Genomic DNA, 20,871 nt, shown 5'->3' with positions numbered 1-20,871 from the left:
CCAAAAATAACTGTAAAACTAAAGTTAACAAGTTAGTGTTATCTAGTGTTGAAAAAGTAAAAAATGACAAACATTGAAAAAAGCCTCAACTAAAGTGTCGATTTCAATTTTGACGGGAAGACAACACAAGGATTAAATCATTACTGCTAGTGAACTCTAGCTTCGGCAACATAGGGAATGCTTGACTTATGAAGTGTTTCACACATGTATGAGGGCAAGGTAAAGAGTACAGTACATGAGCTGGACTACAAACACGCACACACGCACACATGCAATGTACTCCACGCACATGCCTCAGTAGACAAAACCACTTTAAAGCGAGAGCACAGTAACCATCAGCACGTAACCCGCTAAATAAAGTGCTCCCATCCCCCTTGATATTAGCCTGGCAATATGAGGCAACGGCAATTTCTCCTCTACACTAGATGAGGTGATATTGAGTTGGGAAGAGGTAAGGGAACTGAGGAGGGAGCTGGTGGTGGTGGTGAAGAAGGGGGAGGAGGCGAAAGGGGGTTAGTTGGAGATGAGAGAGGAGAAGTGAAAGTGTGTGTGTCTGTGTGTATGTTTGTGTGTGTAAGGAACAGTAAGAACAAAATGTCATGAATCACAAATGATCCTACATGGTGGAGACAAAAGGAAGAAAGCATGAGAGGAGAGAGGGAAGATAGAAGAAGTCCACATTATCTGCCCGGCAGACAGACAAACTCGCCGCTACGGGTGACGGATTAGCATTAGCCTGACACACTATACCAGAATTTTCCAATGGCTCACTGAGACCCCAGACAAGCTCTAAAAGGCTCTGAAATACTTAGAATGTAATAGATCGCCCTTGACACCTTCTCTTTCTTCTCTTTGATTTTGTTTTGTGTTTATATAAGACACTAGCTCCCAAGGTGTTGCTTTGGAGAGCAGGCACTTTGACTTGCTTCACTGCCCTGATTTCCCTCCTGGGTTTCAAACTAGAAATTCCTCATCGCAATCGTAATGCAAAGTTTGAATCCTTGCCAGACTCTCAAACCTTAGCTGTTCTCTTGTTTGAATTCAGAAGCACATAAACTCAAATGTAATTATCAGCATTTCTGCCAGTTTCCTGTAAGCAACAATATGCAAACAAGCAAGTGAGCGGGAGTGCTGAACGGCGATTACTGGCACTGCTGGGCTGTGGTTGTGGGAACAAGGCCATAGAGTTTTTATTGCTATGGCTTCCCATCGCTTTAAACAACATTTACAACACGTTTAAAAACCTTTCAGACATTAAAACAAAGATACAAGCTTTAGGTTTTAATTAAATCATTATATTTTGGCCCTCCTCCAGCAAAGTTTGCTCGTCATGGCTATGCAATAAACATCTTTGCTTACTTAATTCCATTTGTTGTTCATTTATGACCTGTACACATTAATTCAAGGCTTCTACTCGCTGTGCAATTATAAAATAAATCAATGGTGGATGTGGTTTGGAGTGTGTGCACAGAGGACTTCTGTTCAATTTGGCAAATGCTGGATAAATTCATTTGAACGACTCTTCAATCACAATGTACCGTTGTGAGTGATTGTGAACTATTAGCTAAGAAATAAATCCTGATGACATTATAAATCCCACTTTTCCCTTCTACAGGTGTCCTCCATGGACTTCATGACTATGAAGCGCTCGCAGCTGTACAGCATGGCCAACAATCCCTACTCCACCCCTCAGCAGCCAGGGGGCGGGCCTTACCCTCCTAGCCAGCCATACACATCGCCTCCTCCACACAGATATCCAATGAGCATGCAGGGGAGGGGCCAAATTGGCATGGGCGGGATGCAGTATCCTCAACAGCAGGTATGTCAACAAACGCTAATTTTTTTGTTTGTGTGCGTCTTAGTTGTGATTCATAAATGACTTAGCCCCCTCTGCAGCACCGATGCAGATATTGTAGCTTGTATTTAAGCAATATTTCTATGGGACATTTGCTTCTTGTGGTGAACATTCTGCAGCAATTTCCCCCTGAAGGCTTGGCATGTTCAATTTGAGATGCAGCCCAAAATACCAGCCAGCACATCTCACACCCTGGCATGTGGTGGTGTCACTCGTGTTCATCACTCAGTTACCCCTTCCCACTGGAGCGAGATGGGTTTGATGGACTGTGTGTGTGTGTGTGTGTGTGTGTGTGTGTGTGTGTGTGTGTGTGGTGGTGTGGTGTGTGGTGTGGGTGTGTGTGTGTGTGGAGGATGCTCTCTGTGTAGTAAACATAGATGCAGCACAGCCGACCCACGTCACAGTCTCTCTGTGTGCCACACTAGGCCTGTGTTGGAGACAATAGAGCTTCTGTCTGCTTTATTGAGTCTTAAGTAAATCCTATTTGGACTGAAAGGGTGTGTGTGTGTGTGTGTTGTAGGGAGAAATACAGAGGAAGTATGCATGTGTATTAATCTGTGTTTACTATATGTATGTGTTTGCGTGGATGATATATGTTTCCCACATTAATGGCATCAAGTAAACTGTGTGTGTGTTTGTGTGTGTTTGTGTGTGTTTGTGTGTGTTTGTGTGTGTGTGTGTGTGTGTGTATCACAATCTAGTTCCATTAGTGTAGTGAAACCGCAGTACTGTGCGCCATAGCGAGAGAACGGGGGAGTGTCCCCTGCTGTCACCGCCTGCTATATTTAGTCAGCCTGGACTGTTGGTCTGGACTTGGACACCTCTTATTAGGGCGAGCAAGCTTTCACGCATAGAAAGACCACAGAAAGAGAGAGAGTGAAGGGAAATACGTAGACTGACACAAACTTCTTACAATGTCTGAAAATATTGTGCAAATGTGCGTACATGCAGTAGGGAAAATTGGTATGTAATGCTCATGTATTTATATGCAGATAGACTCTAACCTACAATTTTAACATTAATTAGTGATGGTATTAGTTGTTACAACAACAACAGTTGTATAATTTCTTTTGCGATTTGGAGGATCTTTATAATGTCAAAATTACATTTATATTATATGTATTTATTTTTGTGTATGTTATGGGTGTGATGCTATGTGTTTAAATTATAATTCATATAATATAGTCATTTTGATTTAATTTATATTTATCTTGTGAATGTCAAAAAAACAGATCACAGCGATGGCCAAAAAGGTGTAGGCTAAACACAGAGCTTATTAAGCTTACCCTTATCACAATACAAAAAAAGAAAGAAATAATAATAACAAATTGCCAAAGAAGTTTAATGTGTCATGCTAAACCACTCATTTACTCAAAGATAATTCATTTAGTCTCAGTGGTCACACTGAGCACTGCAGTCCTATTAGGGAGACTTTATCTTAGACTTCATTACCCAAGCTGCAGGTCTAAACCTTATCTGACGCATTCTGATGATGTAAACACACTCACAAAACAAGCAGTACTGAGCCTGCTCAGGGGTTTTGCGGTATGAAATACACACAATTGGGAGCGAGCGGGGGTGTATATGTGAAGACGGGCTGTGCATAGAGAGTATTGTTGACGCATAATGACGTACAGTCAGAAAAGCTTGCAAAATGACATCCCTGGTACTGCTTTGTGATGAAATCCTCGGGCGTATTACATAGCTTAAACGTAGCGCTATGGAACGTAATTAGTTCAAATAGAATTAGTTGTTCACTCTGGCTATAGCCATGGGAAATGCGCTTCTAAAATTTCTAATTATCTGGCTCTGGCTTTAAAAGCAGCACCTCCGCATTGCCTATCTGCAGCCGGTGAAATCTAGCTCACAGTAATGAGTTTGGAGGGGGAGGTTTAATTCCACACTCTCAGATGAGCGTAATGAGCCTCACCTACAGAAAAGCGGTCAGGGGTCTGATCAGGGAGGAGAGGGGAGGGCTAAAAATGAATACCACAGATGTGTACTGCAAAATTTACTGTGTGTCAAGTTATAAAGTAATTATGAATTACATATCAAAAGATGCACCAAATGCAGTTCAGATGGACATGCTTGCAACTGTGTCTGGAGATGGAGAAATCAGCCACTCTTTCTTAATCTCAGATGTTATTTAAACTGCCCTGAGATTAGCTGCAAAGAACATTCTCACCGTCTCAGCAAGGGGGATTGTGGGTGATGTAAGACACAGCACACACGATCCCCCATGATGCATTGCGCTTCAGGGCTGAGACCTCAGCTTGTCACAGTCAAGCATGCTGGGATGTTGCCAGGCAACGTGACGTCAACAAAGATATGTGTGTAGGTCTGTCTGTGATTTCCCCAGGACTGAGTGACTGTGTGGATGTGAGTGAGAGAGTGTGTGTAGGGGGTTTTAGCAAAGGAACAAAAGGTCCTCTTTGACTGCCTTTCATTATTATGATTAAATCCTGCAAAAATCAAGCCCTAGTTGTATTAATTAAGAACACAACAGCAATACAATTCTTCCAATTGAGGTATTGGATATAAGGTACATAGAGTCTATTTTCATAAGACTCATGTTTGTGTCAAAATTCATTTTTGTTACAACTTGGATATATCTTACAGATAAATCACTTACAATAATTTTGATGGCACCTGATTAGGTATTTAATTTTTTAATTTTAAGTTATTAATTAATAGTTGTTATTTTCTAACTTACTCTTAATGATAGGGGTAAGACAGAACATCTATATCCAGAATATGTGTTGCCATTACTCAAGAAAACCCACAGACACTCCACTGAAATATTTGATTCCTATGAAAATTGTTAACTGCAGTGCAGGTGTATTATCCAGAGTAACAGGGATAATGGCATTGTTTAACAACAAATATCTTTAAAAAAACAAGTATTATCACTTCTGCATATTTGTTTAAACCTTAAAATACACTTCTATGTAAAAGATGTAATATCCACACAGTGACATTTACACACATAAACACACTAACTCCTACATGCTATGTTGCCACTAGGGATTTAACGGTATGAAAATTTAACCTCAAGGTTATAGTGACCAAAATTATCACGGTTTTTGATATTATCACGGTATTTTTAAAAGTGTGTTCAATATGCTCAGAAGCACTGATAGGCCTAAACAAGCTGAAATAGTTTCAAAAAGTGTATTTTATATTACAAAAAGAAAGGCAATAGGCTTGACTATTGAAAACTGGCTACTGAAACTCTGGCCCGCTGCAGGGTGTCCGGTAAGAACTTGAACCAGAGATGTCTGACTTTGAGATCCAGGAAGATTTATTTACAACCTGAACATGAAGTTAACCATGAAGTTGTATTTGACGGTAAATGTGAAGTGGGATGTGGTTCTGAAATATTAGCAAATAATAATGCACACCAACAAGCAACCGACTTACTATGAACATTATTTACCAAACTGAATGTTATAGCCATCAGCATATAACAAGAAACATTACCAAGAATTACATTCATTTCTGTAATAATTAACATAAATGTAACATATTACTCAGTAACTTAAAAAGAGAAAAGCCACATCTATTATAGCATATATATCTATAACGGAGCAAACAGTGTAATACACCTTTAATAGCAAAGCATGTGGCTCAACAGCACTAGTATCTTTACTGGCAATTGGACCTTGCTAGAAACTTGCCCTAACAACCTGAAGATCAACACATGGCTGCACAAGTAATATTAAACAATCTGCACATCGATCAGCTATGCAATATAAAACACAGCAACAGCAATATTATCAAGGCGATAATATATATATCTCTCTCTCTCTCTCCAAATAAATGTCAAGACGTAACATGGGCTAAACTTCCACATCGTAGCGAACACTTATTGAAGATAACGTTGCAGTTTAGCAAGCTACAGAATAGTTTTAACTTACGTTCTGGGCTACACACATCACTTCAACAAAGAAAAGATAAAGAAAAAAGTCCGCTGCTACATTCTGTCCCCTTCTCCTGTCGGAGCGCAGTGCGCCTGCGCGGCAACTTCAGGAGCCGCGGATGAAGCTGGGAAGGATTGAACACAGGGTTTCCACACTGTGGTCATCCACCGCGATAATAAGGATATTTTAAAGGAAAAGGGTAATTGTTACAGACAACATTTCCATCGTGGTTTACCGTTACACCTGCAATTGTTATATCCTTAATTGACATATACACATATCAGTAAAAAAGCTTGTGCAGCAGAGGTTGAAAGCTTTGAGCTTATACAAAGTCTTCTATAGTTCATAGAAACAATGTGACTGAACTGTTACCTAGGCCTGTCACGATAACACATTTTGCTGGACAATAAATTGTCATGGACTCTCAGTCTCTGTTAACAAAAAATGCACTTGCACCAAACCCGACCGAAAGCAATAACCTTTTTTTGACGATACTAAAGGGCAGCATGTCTTTAGTAATGAAGCCAACTACACTGTCTGTGAGTTCATGCCATTTTACACTATCCTGTTTGGACTTTGTTTGTCAACTAGACGCCCCAGTGATTGGGTACTGTCGGGAAGACGGAGACGGCCCACCTGTTGTAGTTTCTTTTCCCAGCTCAGAAAACTGCACCAGGTGATTGTGTTTTAGGTGCATAGGCTTGTTGTGTTGCCGTGTTTAGTTGCCACTGTTTTACAACAAATGCGACACACCGGCTCGCTCAGGTTAAGTGGTTCACCGCGGTCATTTGGTTTGAATCCAAAGTGCTCCCATACTGCAGCTGTCACATTTGGCTTTGAAACCAATTTTGTCTTTTTTTCTTTTTCTTTTTATTCCTCCAACTCTCAACTAGCATTTTCTCCTCACGCGGCTCTTCTGCTGCACTCTGTGGTTGGCTACGCCAGGAGTCCCGGCTGGTGACTAAAGGGCTCACTCCTCTTTACGCTAAGGAACTGAGAGTGATCAACCATTCTCTTTGGTAGAGAGAGAGAGAGAGAGACGAGGAAAACAAGCAAGCATATGGAAATTATCACGCCTGGAAAAATTATCGATCTCATTGATTTGTTGACTAACGCAACAGGCCTATTGTTACCGTAATCTGGTTGTTTACAGTAGTCGAGTTATTGGTCTACATGAAAAGGTGCTCACTGTCTGTTTAATCCAGAGGCTATATGTGACCCTTCAGTCCAGGTTGAGTCATTGTTTCTGGGGGACCTTGTTGACCTGTTCAGGCCCTCAAGCTTAATGTCTGGAGCTCTTTCTGTCTCTTCAGTCACTTACATGCGTGCACAGACGGTATACCTATGCACATGGTGACGTGATCATAAATGCACTTTCACGCTGGGATACATTCTTAACAGTGCAGTTAATTACCAATTCAATACTCTTCTCATGGCCTCCTTTCCTTGATCAAAAAAAATAAGGCAAGCACAGACACCGATCTTACTGTTGATGTCTCCGAGAGAAAACCCCCCCCACAAACCTACGAGCCTCCAGCAAATAAGCCAAGAACTTGCATTAGGTGTAGTTAGTGTCATGCTGCGTCTGTGTGCATGTCTGTGAGATACAGAGACAGTGTGTCATGAAGCGTTAGAGACAGAGTGTGCATGTGAAAGAGCGTAAGAGACTATGTGTGTGTGCGTGGAGTGATGGGAACCAGAACAAACACATCAGCAGAAGATAAAAAACAAGAAGAGGGGGAAGTAGAGGAGAGACGTGGCCACACGAAAAAAGTGTCTGTTTGGGAAGTGGAATAAGTTGAAAGCTAAATGAAAAGAAAAAAAGGAGAAGAAGAAAAATTGACGCCAATTCTTAGCGTAATTTCCTGTGATTTAAAATGGGCTGACGGAAAGGGAAACTGACGTAAGCAGTAGTGTTTGATGTAAAAAGAGGGGAGGGTTGATGGAGTTGGAGACAGAGCAGGAGGAAAAAAAGATATCCTGGAAAATGAAAGAGAGAGAGACATAGTGTTAGAATAGAAAGAATAGAAGTTAGGGGTTGGGGGTTAATGTGTCAAGGAGTCAGGCAGAAACCATTACCAGTGTTGGCTGTTTGTTCCTCAAACACTGGGCCAACTTAATAGAAGCCAAGCATTTAAAGTCAAGTAGAAATGTGGCTGACCCGCTGCCTGGACGGTCCATACAAACCACAACACCCCTTCACACGCCTGCTGTCCTTCATGCCTTTGTTTACCTATTTTCAAGTCACACTATTTTTAAAGATTATTTTCAGGAATCATCCCTAATCAGTAATGATCAGCAAGCAAAACAGGAATATAATATATCTGTATTCTTTTAAAAGTCTGTATTCCATTCAACTGGGCAAGCTGTGCACATTCCTAAAAAAAATCTCTAGTCCTTTTGTTTTCATTCACTTCATGTGTTTAATTTTTTCAATACAACAACATGTTTTACAGTGGTTTTAAAAACCACTAAATTAAAATTCAGTGTCATGCAACTCTCATCTGTGCAATTTCTTATTTTTCAAAAACGGTTCTAGACATTTAATAGTGATTATTTAACCTTAATTGTTAATAATAAAAATGTCAGGTATACAGTACGTAAATCATTTTTTAGCATTCTGATGTGTTTTATATGACAATCTTATGATTTTTTTCTTCATGTCACATTTTTTCAGTTTCAGCTTTTTTTCGCAAACTTTTTTTTTCTATTTTTTTTTTTAAATAGAACCGGGCTGGTTATAGTTAACTTAGTCTCGCTTTGCAGACCTTCCTCTACAGCGCTGCGGAGTAGGGTCTGGCTAGTCCACACAGAATTCCGGGATGGGAGAAAAACGAGCTCTGGTTTATTGGCTTTACTTTAAACCATTCACAATCATCTTGGATGGGCGCTAGGCACCGGACACAAATAGCCTCGGGAAGGAACTTGTTTTGGTGGAACATGTGTATGTTCAAAAGATGTTTTAGTCGTGCAACAGAAAACTCAGATTCAACAAATCTAGCTAGCTGGCTGACTTTACCCTGCAGGGATCAGCAGTTCACCGTAGTCCTCCTAAATTGACAGGCGTTTAGAATGCTACCTCAAAGAAAGCGTGTGACATCCGGCCTAAAATGAGGGACATCTGGCGGAATTTCAGCCCGCACCTGAACATTCCCGGAAGTGGAACGTCGTTGATATATACTAAAGTTAACTTAACTGACGTTATGCAGAGGTCTGCAGTAGCAAGCACGAATGTTAGCTATTGCAGCTAACGTTAGGCTCTATATGAAAAACAACGGCAGAAAAAAAAAAAAAAAACTAACTTGCGGTTTGGGAGTTTCGGGTCATTGCCATAGATATATGGTAAAGCCAGAGGCTTACTGCAGTCAACAGTTGTGTATGAAAAGGATGCAGCCACAGCTCTCCACTGAAATGGGATTTTACCCATTTTAAATGTTTTTATGGTATCATATCGAAATAGGCCTTTTTCATAGAAGACAAACCACAATTTTAACATTCCACCGTAGGAGAATCACAAGTGTAAATATTTAAATAAATGATGGCTTACCATAGCCAGAAAAATAGGGATTGGACTTTTAAGTTCCTATTAAAACAAGAGAAAAACCTTGTCTGTCCAAACATCATCTTGTGGACTATCGACTTCAGGGAGTTAGATGGGTAATTTACGACATTGATTGTGCCTAGATGGGGGTGTTCCTCACCAGTGGGGAGCGCGAGGGCCACTTGGAAGCACTTAGGGGCCCCGGGTGCTGGGGTTGTCTCTGGGGTTAATGCAGCCAGCGCTGCTGGCTCTGACGGATGGCTGGGAAGCCCCTATAAATCAGCCCCTCTGCCAGGAAAGATGGAGGGAGAAGGGGGGTGGGGGTACAAAGGGGACCACTCCAGCTTTGTCACGCCCCTCCCTTTCAGGAGGCTTGCTGTTCAAAGTACACATCTCAACCATGCAGATACACACCCACACAACACACACTTTCTTTCTTTTATCTCTTCCACAACTCTGGACCTGCACTCCATGCCAGCCCATGGGACCCTGGGCATTTTCACCTCACAATTAAAAAAGACATTAAGAGAGAGAGGGGGGTAAAGGGGGAGGAGGGAGAGAGAGAGAGAGAAGGATTTAAAGAAAAAAGGACAACGCTATGGAAAGGCTGATTAATTAAGGGTTCCTCTCTGGCTATAGAATAGATGAAGTTTCAAGATCAATTAATTAGCAAGCTAGCCTACGCATGTCAATGGCTCTAATAGCCTGCTCTCATTTGTAACTTTTATTACCCCGCTGCTGTGGAGTGGCTCTCAGCCAATCAGACGCCACGTGGACGATGCCATTAACTGGAAAGTGGGGAGAAAACCCCTCCCCTTTCACAGACCAGTTGAAGCGACACTATTAATTAAATCAATGTAAAGTTTGTATATGCTAGATCTAACATAAAAGAAGATTGCAAAACACAGACTTGGGCATGCATTAGTAAATTCTGTGTGCACTCTGGAGGACTAGCATGACATTCACGTAATATATAAAAAACTAAATTGTGATTATGTACAGTATATAGTATGATATCACAGTGTGGAGTATACTTTTTGAAGCCATTATTAAAACTACAAACCCAGCTGTCATTTTTCTTGATTATTGTATGAGCCGCAAAGTCCATCATTCTTGCACAGGCAGGGGAAGTGATGTTGGAATTTCATATAATTTTGTGTCGAATGCTGGCAATCGGTGTAAAACGTCACAAACAAAGTGTTTTTGAAAGAACCAGGCTCGGCACGTTCTGTGTCTGCTCTATATGTGCCTATTGATAAGATAAAAGAGCAGAGAGATGAAAGTGGAGCGAAACGGAGGGAGTGAGAAAGAGAGAGAAAACAAAGGGACGCTTTACGTCTTTGCCGAGTTACTAGGGGATTAGTCTCTTCTCTAATTGGCTCACCGAGAATTGCTTTCAGTTTTCTTTCAGATTAGAGATAGAATATTTTAACACAGGTCAAGTCTGCTCTGGCATCTCTGTTTCTGGACTTCATTTGTAAAGTGGAGAAATGAAGAGAAACGGGACATGCCATCAACATTTGAAAACAGATCTGAGAAGCCATAGATTGGCATGATTAAGCTGTAACCTCGATTCAGCCCCTGTGCATTGCTCACACCCGTCCATTTGGTGTAAGATGGGTATGAGATGAGAAGATGAAGATAGAGCCAAGTTATACAGACTTCAAAGTACATCTAACACACTGGATTGATAAGTCCCTATACATTTTGAGCTGACCCCACTGTTGCTACACCTTTTAAGATTTGTGCTAAAGTCAAAAATCAAAGTCAATGAATACAGTCTCATCATACAATTGAGTTATTTAAATAAAATACTGTAAACCTGTTTAAGCATTTTAAATTCCATTATACCATCTCAAGAGAATCATAGTAGACAATCATAGTAGATCAATATTAAACAAACATCGTGAACACTCTTGGGAGGTTAAGTTGCATTCAGATTACTACTGTTTTTCTTCACAGCTACCAGAGAAGTAAGACAGAAAGTGTTGAATGTTAAAAACATGGTCTTCATCATATGTGCAGGCCAATACAGTTTATAAATCTTTTGGGACAATATGGAAACTTGGTGCGGTTTGTGCTGATATGTTTAGTGCTGATATGTTTAGTGATTTTAAAGTATGTCTCATCCATAAAATTCCTATCAAGCTGGTTGACATGACAGTTAATTCATATTAGTTAATTAAACACCCAGTTGCCAGTTTATTAGGTACACCTAGCTAAAACTAGAGATGTTGATTCAACTTTATGGTCATTTTAAAGGCCGCATTTTGTGGTGCTGTTGAATATTATTGCGTTACACGGGGAGGTGTTTCTCTTATTTGGCCTACCCTCACTCATATAACTGGGGTGGACAAAATAATAAAAACCCCTCTCAGTGCAATGCAATACAGTTCTAATGACCATAAAATTGAATCAACACCTCGTAAAAGTTTGAAGAAAAGCTGAAACTGAGGGGCTGACACTTCCAATGGTGTCATAGATAAACATAGGCCCGTACCTGCCTGGAACCCTCTAACCCCGTCATCCTCACATCCCAACCAACTGATTCATCTCTAACACACAGCACAGTATCACCACTGATCTGAAGGAACTCGACAATCTGTGGTGTCACTGTCATTTAACACAGCGGCACCTCCGAGCGTCCGCATCCAAGAAAGACAGCCTCGCAGCAGGGGATGTCAAATACCAGTATTATCTCCTGCGCTGATGTCGACCGCTAATGGTGTACAAGCATGTTTCAACTAGAAGCTCCCTTCCCTCCTCTCCCTTCCTCCCTCCATCTCTCCTCCCTGTTCAGATCTAATTGACATGACTCCTACACAAGTTCCAGCCTGTCATCACTGCGAAAACGCTGCTGTGTGCCGAAATGATTGCGCTGAAAGTAGTTTTGGGGGTATTTTTTTTTGTTGCTGAATTGTGATGTTTACTGTACATGTGTCGCTGGCCTTCTTTTCTTCTTCTCCTCTTTGTAATTTAATGATGATTATTTTCTATCTGTCAAGAGAGTTAGATCTAGCATTAAGTAGCCTTCTCTGCACTAAATATAAACATTGAGAAATTGTGTCAAGATACATTTCAAGGGATCAGTGATCTATTTACTCTGGTCTCACATTCTCTCTTTGGGAAAGCCTGCGATAACTCCTTCAGTATCAGCATCTGCACCCTCTCTCCCTTACTCACTCAGATCCATTTTGACACACACACACACACACACACACTCACACATACACCCCCCCCCCAATGAATCACATTTGTTTTGTTTTTTTTCTCCTTTCTCAATTTCCCCTGTCTCTTCTGTCTTTCTTGGCCACAGATTGGGGTCAGGAGTTTAGTAGGGGAAAAACATTTGGAGCCGGTGGCACTGGGCCCAGAGCCTCTCGCAAAAAAAGAAAAGAAATCGCTGTTCACACACACATTACAGAGAGCATTAAGCTGCCCTGCTCTGCCTCTCCAAATGTCTCCATTACGACTATGCTTGGAACAACACAGGCAGTGCTAGTCGTAGCCAGCCATCAATTGATGTGAGCAGAAACAGAGAATTAGAGAGAGGGAAAAATAAAGAAAGACAGACAGGGGGCAGAGAGCAACGTTTGGCAGCCTTCAGAAAAGGATCCCAGATGAAAATGTAGAAAAACAGTCGATAGCTCCACTATCTGCACGCTTTCACTCGCCGTTAGTGCAATGTTGATGTTATCGCCAGCGATAAGTCACAATCTTTGAATAGACAGGCTTGTGTTTTCATTTGGGAATAAAAAAAAATCCTGCGCGGTATATAAAGTGCACCCTATTTCATACAAACAAAATACCAGCCAATTAATCTGCAGCTTTGTTTTTCTTTGTTGCCTGAGTGTGACAGTGTTTCTTTGTTTTTATATTTAGTCCTGATGCGTCTAGGTTCAGGTTACTGGCTTGTCATTATTGAGAGTCTTCCTGTATATCACTCTTCCTGTCCCTCACTTTTTCTTCCAGTCCTCGAAGGGCATCTCGTCCCCTTGAGGTGTCAAGGGCCTCCCGATGTATGAGGAGGGGGAAGAGTGAGAGAAAGAGAGGCAGAGAGCAACAGAGTGTGTCGTCACCTTGGGAGGGGGGGGAGTAGAGATGCAAGGATGATGAAGAGTTTGGTGATGCATACCCTCTTCTTTACCTTAAATTTAATTATGAACCTGTTGATGCTGATCTGTCCCTCCGACGCCTCACATTTCATTAAGGGACTCTCCTTCGCCTGCAATTCACAAATCAAGAATGTTATTCTCATCTTATGTCTGTATACAAGAGATGAGTGCTTGTGGTATTGTCTGTGAGCGGCTAATCTCATCACTACACGGAGCTACAGAAGCTGGTTGATTTGTTTTGGTCCTGAAAGTAATGATAACGTCTTGTTGGCTGTGCTCTGAGCTCAGCTCAGATGTGAAATAACAAATGTGATTCTTTAGACCTCTACTTTGTATGTTACAAAAATGAGAAGAGTTGACATTCATATTGCCAGTGGCAGACTTGCGCCCTGTGTTTTGAGACTGGAACCAATGTAGCCACTGTACTGATGTCATACATCATATTATACATTTGAGTTGCTGCAAAGTGTGTGCAGGGTTCTTAGCAATGATCCGATTGTTCCAACATACCCTCAATTAGATAGCTAATTTATAATTTATAGTATTAACCCATATAATGCTATTTTAAATGAGCAGTTGTCTGGCAGTTGCTTGTATTAATCTTCATATTCCATATATTGGCCTCTTCCAGTCCCTCAAGCACCTTACTTAAGTACTTTGTGACCATTGTTGAAGGAGACTTATTTACCATTTGCACAAAATGCTGAAGAAAAATGGCTGCCTTGGGACAAACAAACCTAATGTGCTACAACAACAGTTGTATGATTAAGTCCAAGTAATACAAAATATGTTTTGGTGCCAAGTTACTTAATGAAACTTGTATGTAACAAGTTTCATTAAGTATTATATATAATATATAACTTATATATAAAAATGTCAGTTTGAATCAATGACGTTGTGCTTTTAGTGGAATGTATGCTAATTTAAAAGCAGCAATAGGGCACTAAAGCATTCATCAGTTTCTGCATAGGATATTAATATAATATAGTGCTAACAGTGTATTATATCATCACTTTTCATCAGCATGCCCTACCATCACTGCAGGGTTGGACTATTTGTTATTATTATTATTATTAAATGCCTCTTTAATCATTACCATCTGTATAGATCAGGGGTGTAAAACAGCAATGTGTTTTTTCTGGGCCTGCCTAAGACACCAGTGACACCTGAGCTGTGTAATTAAATATACTCAAACATGTCAGTAAGCAGCATACTAGGGGTGGGAATCTTTACTGGTCCCACTATTCAATTCAAATACAATTATCCTGTCAACAATTCAAATCAATTTGATTTGATATCACAATGCATCACGATGCGTCACCTCCTCAATATTAATATATATTACTATACACGGTTTTCATCAACAAAGCCGTCGGACATATATCATCTCCCCTTTTATTGTGTGTCCTCCTAAAAAAGACACTTCCTGAATGTACCGGAGTCTGAACACAGCAGACAACAGACAAAAGGCAAAAATAACAAAAGGCAGCGACCTGAAAATCAACAAGCAACGTCAGTAGGCAATAATCGATTATGGTCTGTCAGTGCATCGATCGATCGATCGATTGAGTTTGCTGTTGATGGGCAGAAAATAAATTGATAAATAAATCTTTGGAAAAACCTTTTTGCTTTCTCTTTGTCACCTTTAAATGACAGTGACATTACAAATTTCTAGTTTGATTGAAGTCTGACAGCAGTCGTCTTGTACTGTTTCATTTCAACTTAATTACGTATGTACATTTTTATAAAAAATAGATTTGTAACTGCTAAAACAGTGTACTATGAAAACTAGTGAAAGGAAATTAGGTCTTGTACTGGATACTCAGGATGTATTATGGGTTTGGGACACAGAACAGGCAATTTAGCTGATTAGCACCTTTCTGGTTGGAGACAGTGAATTCACCTGGTGCAATAACACCTTATTTGTCCCATATTACATAACGATCTTTATTAGGGATCGACCGATACTGGTTTTTCAAGGCCAATACCAATCCTGATTATTAGTCGTTGAAGATGAATGAAACCGATGACCGATATTTAAAACCGATATGCATGTCGGGAAAATGAAAATCAAGTCTCAATGAAAATCTTTAAGTCAAAATTGAGATTTTGGAATGATACAAACAACAGCACAAAACTTGGTTTAAACGTTTTAAGCAATTATTTCATAAATTAGAAGCTTTCAACTTAATTCACAGTAAAAAATAGTCAGATTGTGTTTTGGGTGGGACATTAAGTCAGACTCTTTGGTGAGTGAAACCGAAGCAGAGGGACAGGCATAAAGCTGTAGCTGTTATCAGACAAATAAAACCAGATACAGATTATCTGCAAACTGCCCCAAAAAAAAGCCCTGATTATCGTCCAAGGCCAATAATTGGCCTATCCTTAATCTTTATAGTATACTGTTTGCATGCTATTGTTAAATCTGTATGCCAACAAGAATGATACAATAACATGCACTCTCAGATGTCAATCAAGCTGTGACTTAATAAAAGCCAATGGTTGGCATAACATTTTTAGATTTATTGTTTTGTTTTATTGAGAGCTTTCTTGAGCCATCTCACCACCTTCCTTGATTTGTTAACATCTTCTGCAGCTGTATCGCCTCCTTTTCCTTTCTCTTTTGCATTGTGGGATGGTAGTGTGGATCAACAGCACACTCAAAAAATAAAAGACAAACTAAATTTAAAATAGAGTGTTATTTTAGTGTTCATACTCGATTTTTAAAGTATACTCAGAAGTCAGACTACTGCTGCTCGTTAATGGTAATTTGTTAAATCCATTTTTGGTGCCAATCTGAGCAGTGGGATCTATATTATCTACCTGTCTCATCCTGCCTCTCCCATACGTTCCTCAAATTATGTGAGTGAAAGAACTTGAACTCGTTTTCATCCTTATTATGTCACATTATCCCCATCACTCCTCTTCTTCCTTCCTCTGCTTCTCTTTTACACTTGTCGTTGTCGCCTCTTTCTTGCCACATATCTCTCTGTCTGTATCACGTCTTTATCTGTCTCTCTCTGTCTTTATCGTGTGAAACATTGCTTTATCCATCCCTTTAAGTATCTTCGTCTGTAACACCCCTCCTTTGTCTCCCCTCTGCCTATCTCTCTATCTCTGCCTCTCTAAACATTTTCCTTTGCTACCGTCTGTGGATCTCTTTACATGTCTGTATCACATTTCTGTTGCTTCTCTTTTCTATTTTTACCCTTTGTCAGCTTATATAGCTCTTTATTACTTGCAACACTTTCTCTCTTTTGTTTTTTTTTATTTCAAGCTGACACTTCTGTGGTCTGTGGTGGCGTACTAGCATGATAGCATGATAATGCTGATGCAGTGCCTGTGTGTGCCTGTCAGGCCTGTCAGTGTGTGTATGTGTGAGTGAGTGTGTAGGGGTTAGGGTCGGGGTGATGGCTCTGCTTAGCTCTATGGTTGGCTGAGCCCATCTGTCACTCAAAATGGGCGACCTGTGGTCCCGGTTGCCAGCCAGCCGTATCGCCACTTCGACAGAATTATGAAAATTCCTGTCTATTGCTCATTGGCCCAATTGAATTACATGCAGTGCCTTGTTCCATGCAAGGATTTTAAACGGCTGATTTGATGGCACACACACATGTGCACACACACACGCCACTGCCATGGATGAGGGTTAGCATGGCTATTCATTCCCCTCTGTTTTCAGAGCAGGGAGATATTGTCTGCTTTTGCAAATGACTCTTGTTTTGATATATTTTTGATTGAGTTCTTCTCAGTGTTTGTGCCTTTGTATCTTAATATGCCGCCAAGGCTTTTGTTTTTATCACACTGTTTCTGCAGTTTATGGTGAATTATTTGCTTCACAGGACGTCTATTCTGCGTCATTTCTCCCTACAGCACTTCACATCTGTTGTCATTTCATTACAGATTTATTTGACACTGTGTGGCTGGCAAGGCACTCTGGATAAATCACATTGTTATTGTGTCTGCTTCCACACACCTGAGTGGAAGGAAATGCAGAAAATTGTCTTATTTTCTACTTCCTGCCGTTATCGTTATTGGTATAAGCAACAAAACAGCCAGTGTGTGTATCAGTAAGCATGTTTGCAGTCAAAGAGAATCAGGTTTCAGTGAGCTGGTGTGTGCTCAGTAAGTACAGTACATTTTTTACAGTCTCTCCCAGCAATCAAACAGAAGCTGCATTTGAATGGCTCTTTCTTCCCTCCCAAAGCCACTGTGACAGGTTGCTACTTGTTAGACCTCCAGTCTGCTGGCTGTCTCTGTTCCTATTTGACTGGCTGACTGGTGGTATTATGTTTGTCTCTTCTGCTTGCTTACGTGATTGTCTGTCTAGCTGCTTGAATATCTGTCAATATCAGTTTCTGAAAACACTGAAAAAGGACATTTTTCAAAGGTCCCCTGTAAAGGTTTTTCTTTATATAAGTAGTAGCAGGCAGCTTGAAAAGGGGTCATATGTCAACAATGAGGAGAAAAGTTAAACCATAGTTCAGGGGTTGCATTTACAGTATCCACTTTAGGCCTAGACAACAATTTCCCCATGTCAAGTGTTTAAACAAGCGATCTGTAACATTCTGCAGACGTGAGTACTGTAGACATCTGCTGCTGTGGAGGAAGGAGACCTATCTATGTATAAGAAGACCAAAGAAGTTGCTAGATTGGTTGCCAGCCACACAAGTCACTTACTTTTTCATGGACTTTTTTCACAGCAGACATTTTGACTTGTCATAGCAGGAATTGCACAGATGTCACAGCACTAATTACATGACATTAGGGCTCTGTTCCATTTAAAGGTCCCAGTAAGCCATGCTACTTAGTTAGTCCCCGGAACTGGAAAAAAACGTTATATGCTGCCGTTGTTAATGTTATTAAAGACAGCTTTGCTTTCCGTGCTATGACATTGCAAACAGTCTACTTCAAAAATAGCTCTATTGAAATCAGTTAAAGAAATCAATCAATTGATCAGAAAATGTTTACCCATCGAGTCAGTCCCCTCAGGGCACTTTGTTATTTTTATTTTTTTATGTATCTTGAACAACATCAACACTGTAAAAAAACAAAAACAAAACAAAAAAAACCTTTATCTTGATGTAAAGCAAAGAAAGACAGCAGACTTAAGATTTGTGTGTTCAAGCTTTCTCTTCCCAGGTATATTTTTTACATATAAAATCTCAGCAGCGCAAACTGGCAATTTTAAAGACAAGAGAAACAAGTGTAGTTTATTATTTATTCATTGGCTTTCCATGCTTTATGACAAGGTTATTTATAGCACCAAGAGGAGTTATTTGGAGGCACAAACCTAAAGAGCCGTTCTCCGTTGACCCCTTTTTGTTGGTTATGTCTTTCTCTCTGCCTACATCTATCCATCTATTCCTCTGTCTATCTGTCACTGTCTGCCCATATCTGTCTGTCTGCCTGTCATTGTGTTTGTCTAAGAAAGGAACCCACCCACGGTTGTCTGGTCTTGATCTCCATGGCGACCTAATCCTCGCCAATCCCAGAACAGTAGTGTTCCAGTTGAGACCCACTGTGTGTTACACCAGCCTGTCATCAGTGATCACAGGATAGAGTTGCTTCTGTTTTATCAGGGTGGCTTTGATCCACATCTAATGACGTGTGTGTGTGTGTGTCTGTGTGTCTGTGTGTGTGTGTGTGTGTGTGTGAGAGAGAGAGAGAGAGAGAGATTGAGAGAAAGCAATTGTTTGTCTTTCTTAAGTTAACAAATCCCTACATACTATACAGTTCATGTGTATTTATTGAGTACATTTGTATGAGTGTGTGTGTGTGTGTGTGTGTGTGTGTGTGTGTGTGTGTGTGTGTGTGTGTGCTCAGAGCGTGAGAGTGTCATTAGGCGAATGAGACAGACAGAGAGGGTGAGATCAGTCTTGCTGGCAGAGAGGTTAATAGCATGGCCTTGCTCATGCCAACAGCACCACTGGATTCATTACTACAGACACACACACACACACACACACACACACACACACACACACACAGACCTGTCCTTTCTAATCAAATTTCTATTGAAGTGAAAAGTATTCTACATTGTCCAATCATCTATATTCAGAGAGTCAGAAAACCTTTGCTAGCATAGAGCGAAGATTTCTTTTTTAACACCCACTCAAAGGAAGTTACTCTTCAAAACTATTTCAAATGTATTAATCTCCACTTGTCCTTTGCAGCTGGATCAGATTTCACATTATTTTACACCAGCCACCATTTTCAACAGGGCTTTTATGACTGGGTTTTCACACTCGTAACAGTCACTGTAAAACTACAATTCTGGATATGCGCTCTCTACTTTTGATCCGACAAGACCAAAGTGTAATATTTCTGTCATGTCGGAGTCCCCTGTAATACCATCATTCATTTGAGATATAAATCACTCTAGGACTCGGGCAAACTCTGGAGATGGACTTTGAGCTTTGCACACACCCCAAATTATAGCCTGTGTGCTTGTTTATTGAATTTATGGCAGCACTCTTGGTCGTCGCCAAATAAAAAGGCAACATGACATGGTGGGTAAAAAATATGACATGAAAGTGGTGTCAAACTGCTTGTGTGCTAGTAAATGCTGTTTAGTAGTATTACATGTTGTTTAATAGTGTACTTGACTTTTGTGTGTGCGCGCGCATACGTGTCCCTGTGAATGAGAAAACCCCAGCCCCCATTGGAAATCCGTAGAGGAGTGAGGAGCACCTGGCGCTGTCTGTAGTCATAACAAACGACAAGGAGGGATTTAGGCTACATTTGTATTGGTGCCAGCTTGTTACACGCACTCCCTGTTCACATTCTCTCTCTTACTGTATAACCACCGTGTAATGCTGCATTGGCACTTGGCGTGGCTTGCCCTCGCGAGTTAGTTATTTAACTGCACCGCTCTGGAATGCCTCGGCTCATCCATGTGTCCCTCATTAGGGTTACGGCCTGGGACGGGCCAGCAGTAATATCCAACACACCTCATCCCATCTGTGAGCTGACCGAGACGGAGATAATGTAGGAGGATGCATTTGGCAAGCCAGAGGACATAAAGTTAGAGGTTTCTGCAGTGAGAGTTCATTGGTTGGAGATGAGTGTCAGCCTGGTCTGAGCTAAATTAAAACTGTTAACTAAGGGACAATCAGATGAATTGGGAAATGTATTAAGGCCAGTTTGTGTAGGCCCACGTCGGATGTCTTTATTTTTCTCTCATTCCAAGAGAATTGTAGGTTAGAAGATTCTTCTACTTTCATGTGATTGACTATTAAGTATTTCAAGCGGCACCTGCTGTGATACCTACTCACTGCACATGACCGCTTCCTTTTTACTTTTTAGCTTTTTCCCTTTCCTTTATTGTGTTTTTTGTGATTGTAATAGGTTTTCAATGTGAAAAAGCCCAAAGTCCACCCCAAAGGGACTTACCATTTCCAGCAGAAAACACAGTTCACAAACTGCTCCAAACAGCTC

At 40.6% G+C, this 20,871-nt stretch overlaps 1 protein-coding gene across 1 annotated transcript in view; it reads left to right on the top strand.

Moving 5' to 3' along the window:
• Nucleotides 1-20,871, top strand: part of LOC116670157 (AT-rich interactive domain-containing protein 1B) — a 176,624-nt gene that overhangs the window by 25,273 nt on the left and 130,480 nt on the right. The window contains exon 2 of the mRNA XM_032500541.1: nt 1,616-1,819. Coding sequence (XP_032356432.1) covers nt 1,616-1,819 — 204 coding nt within the window. The remainder of the gene's footprint in view (nt 1-1,615; nt 1,820-20,871) is intronic.

The sequence above is a fragment of the Etheostoma spectabile genome, chromosome 20 (assembly GCF_008692095.1).
Source record: "Etheostoma spectabile isolate EspeVRDwgs_2016 chromosome 20, UIUC_Espe_1.0, whole genome shotgun sequence".
In the NCBI taxonomy this organism is placed as follows: domain Eukaryota; kingdom Metazoa; phylum Chordata; class Actinopteri; order Perciformes; family Percidae; genus Etheostoma; species Etheostoma spectabile.
This window is presented reverse-complemented; position numbering and strand designations above follow the sequence as displayed.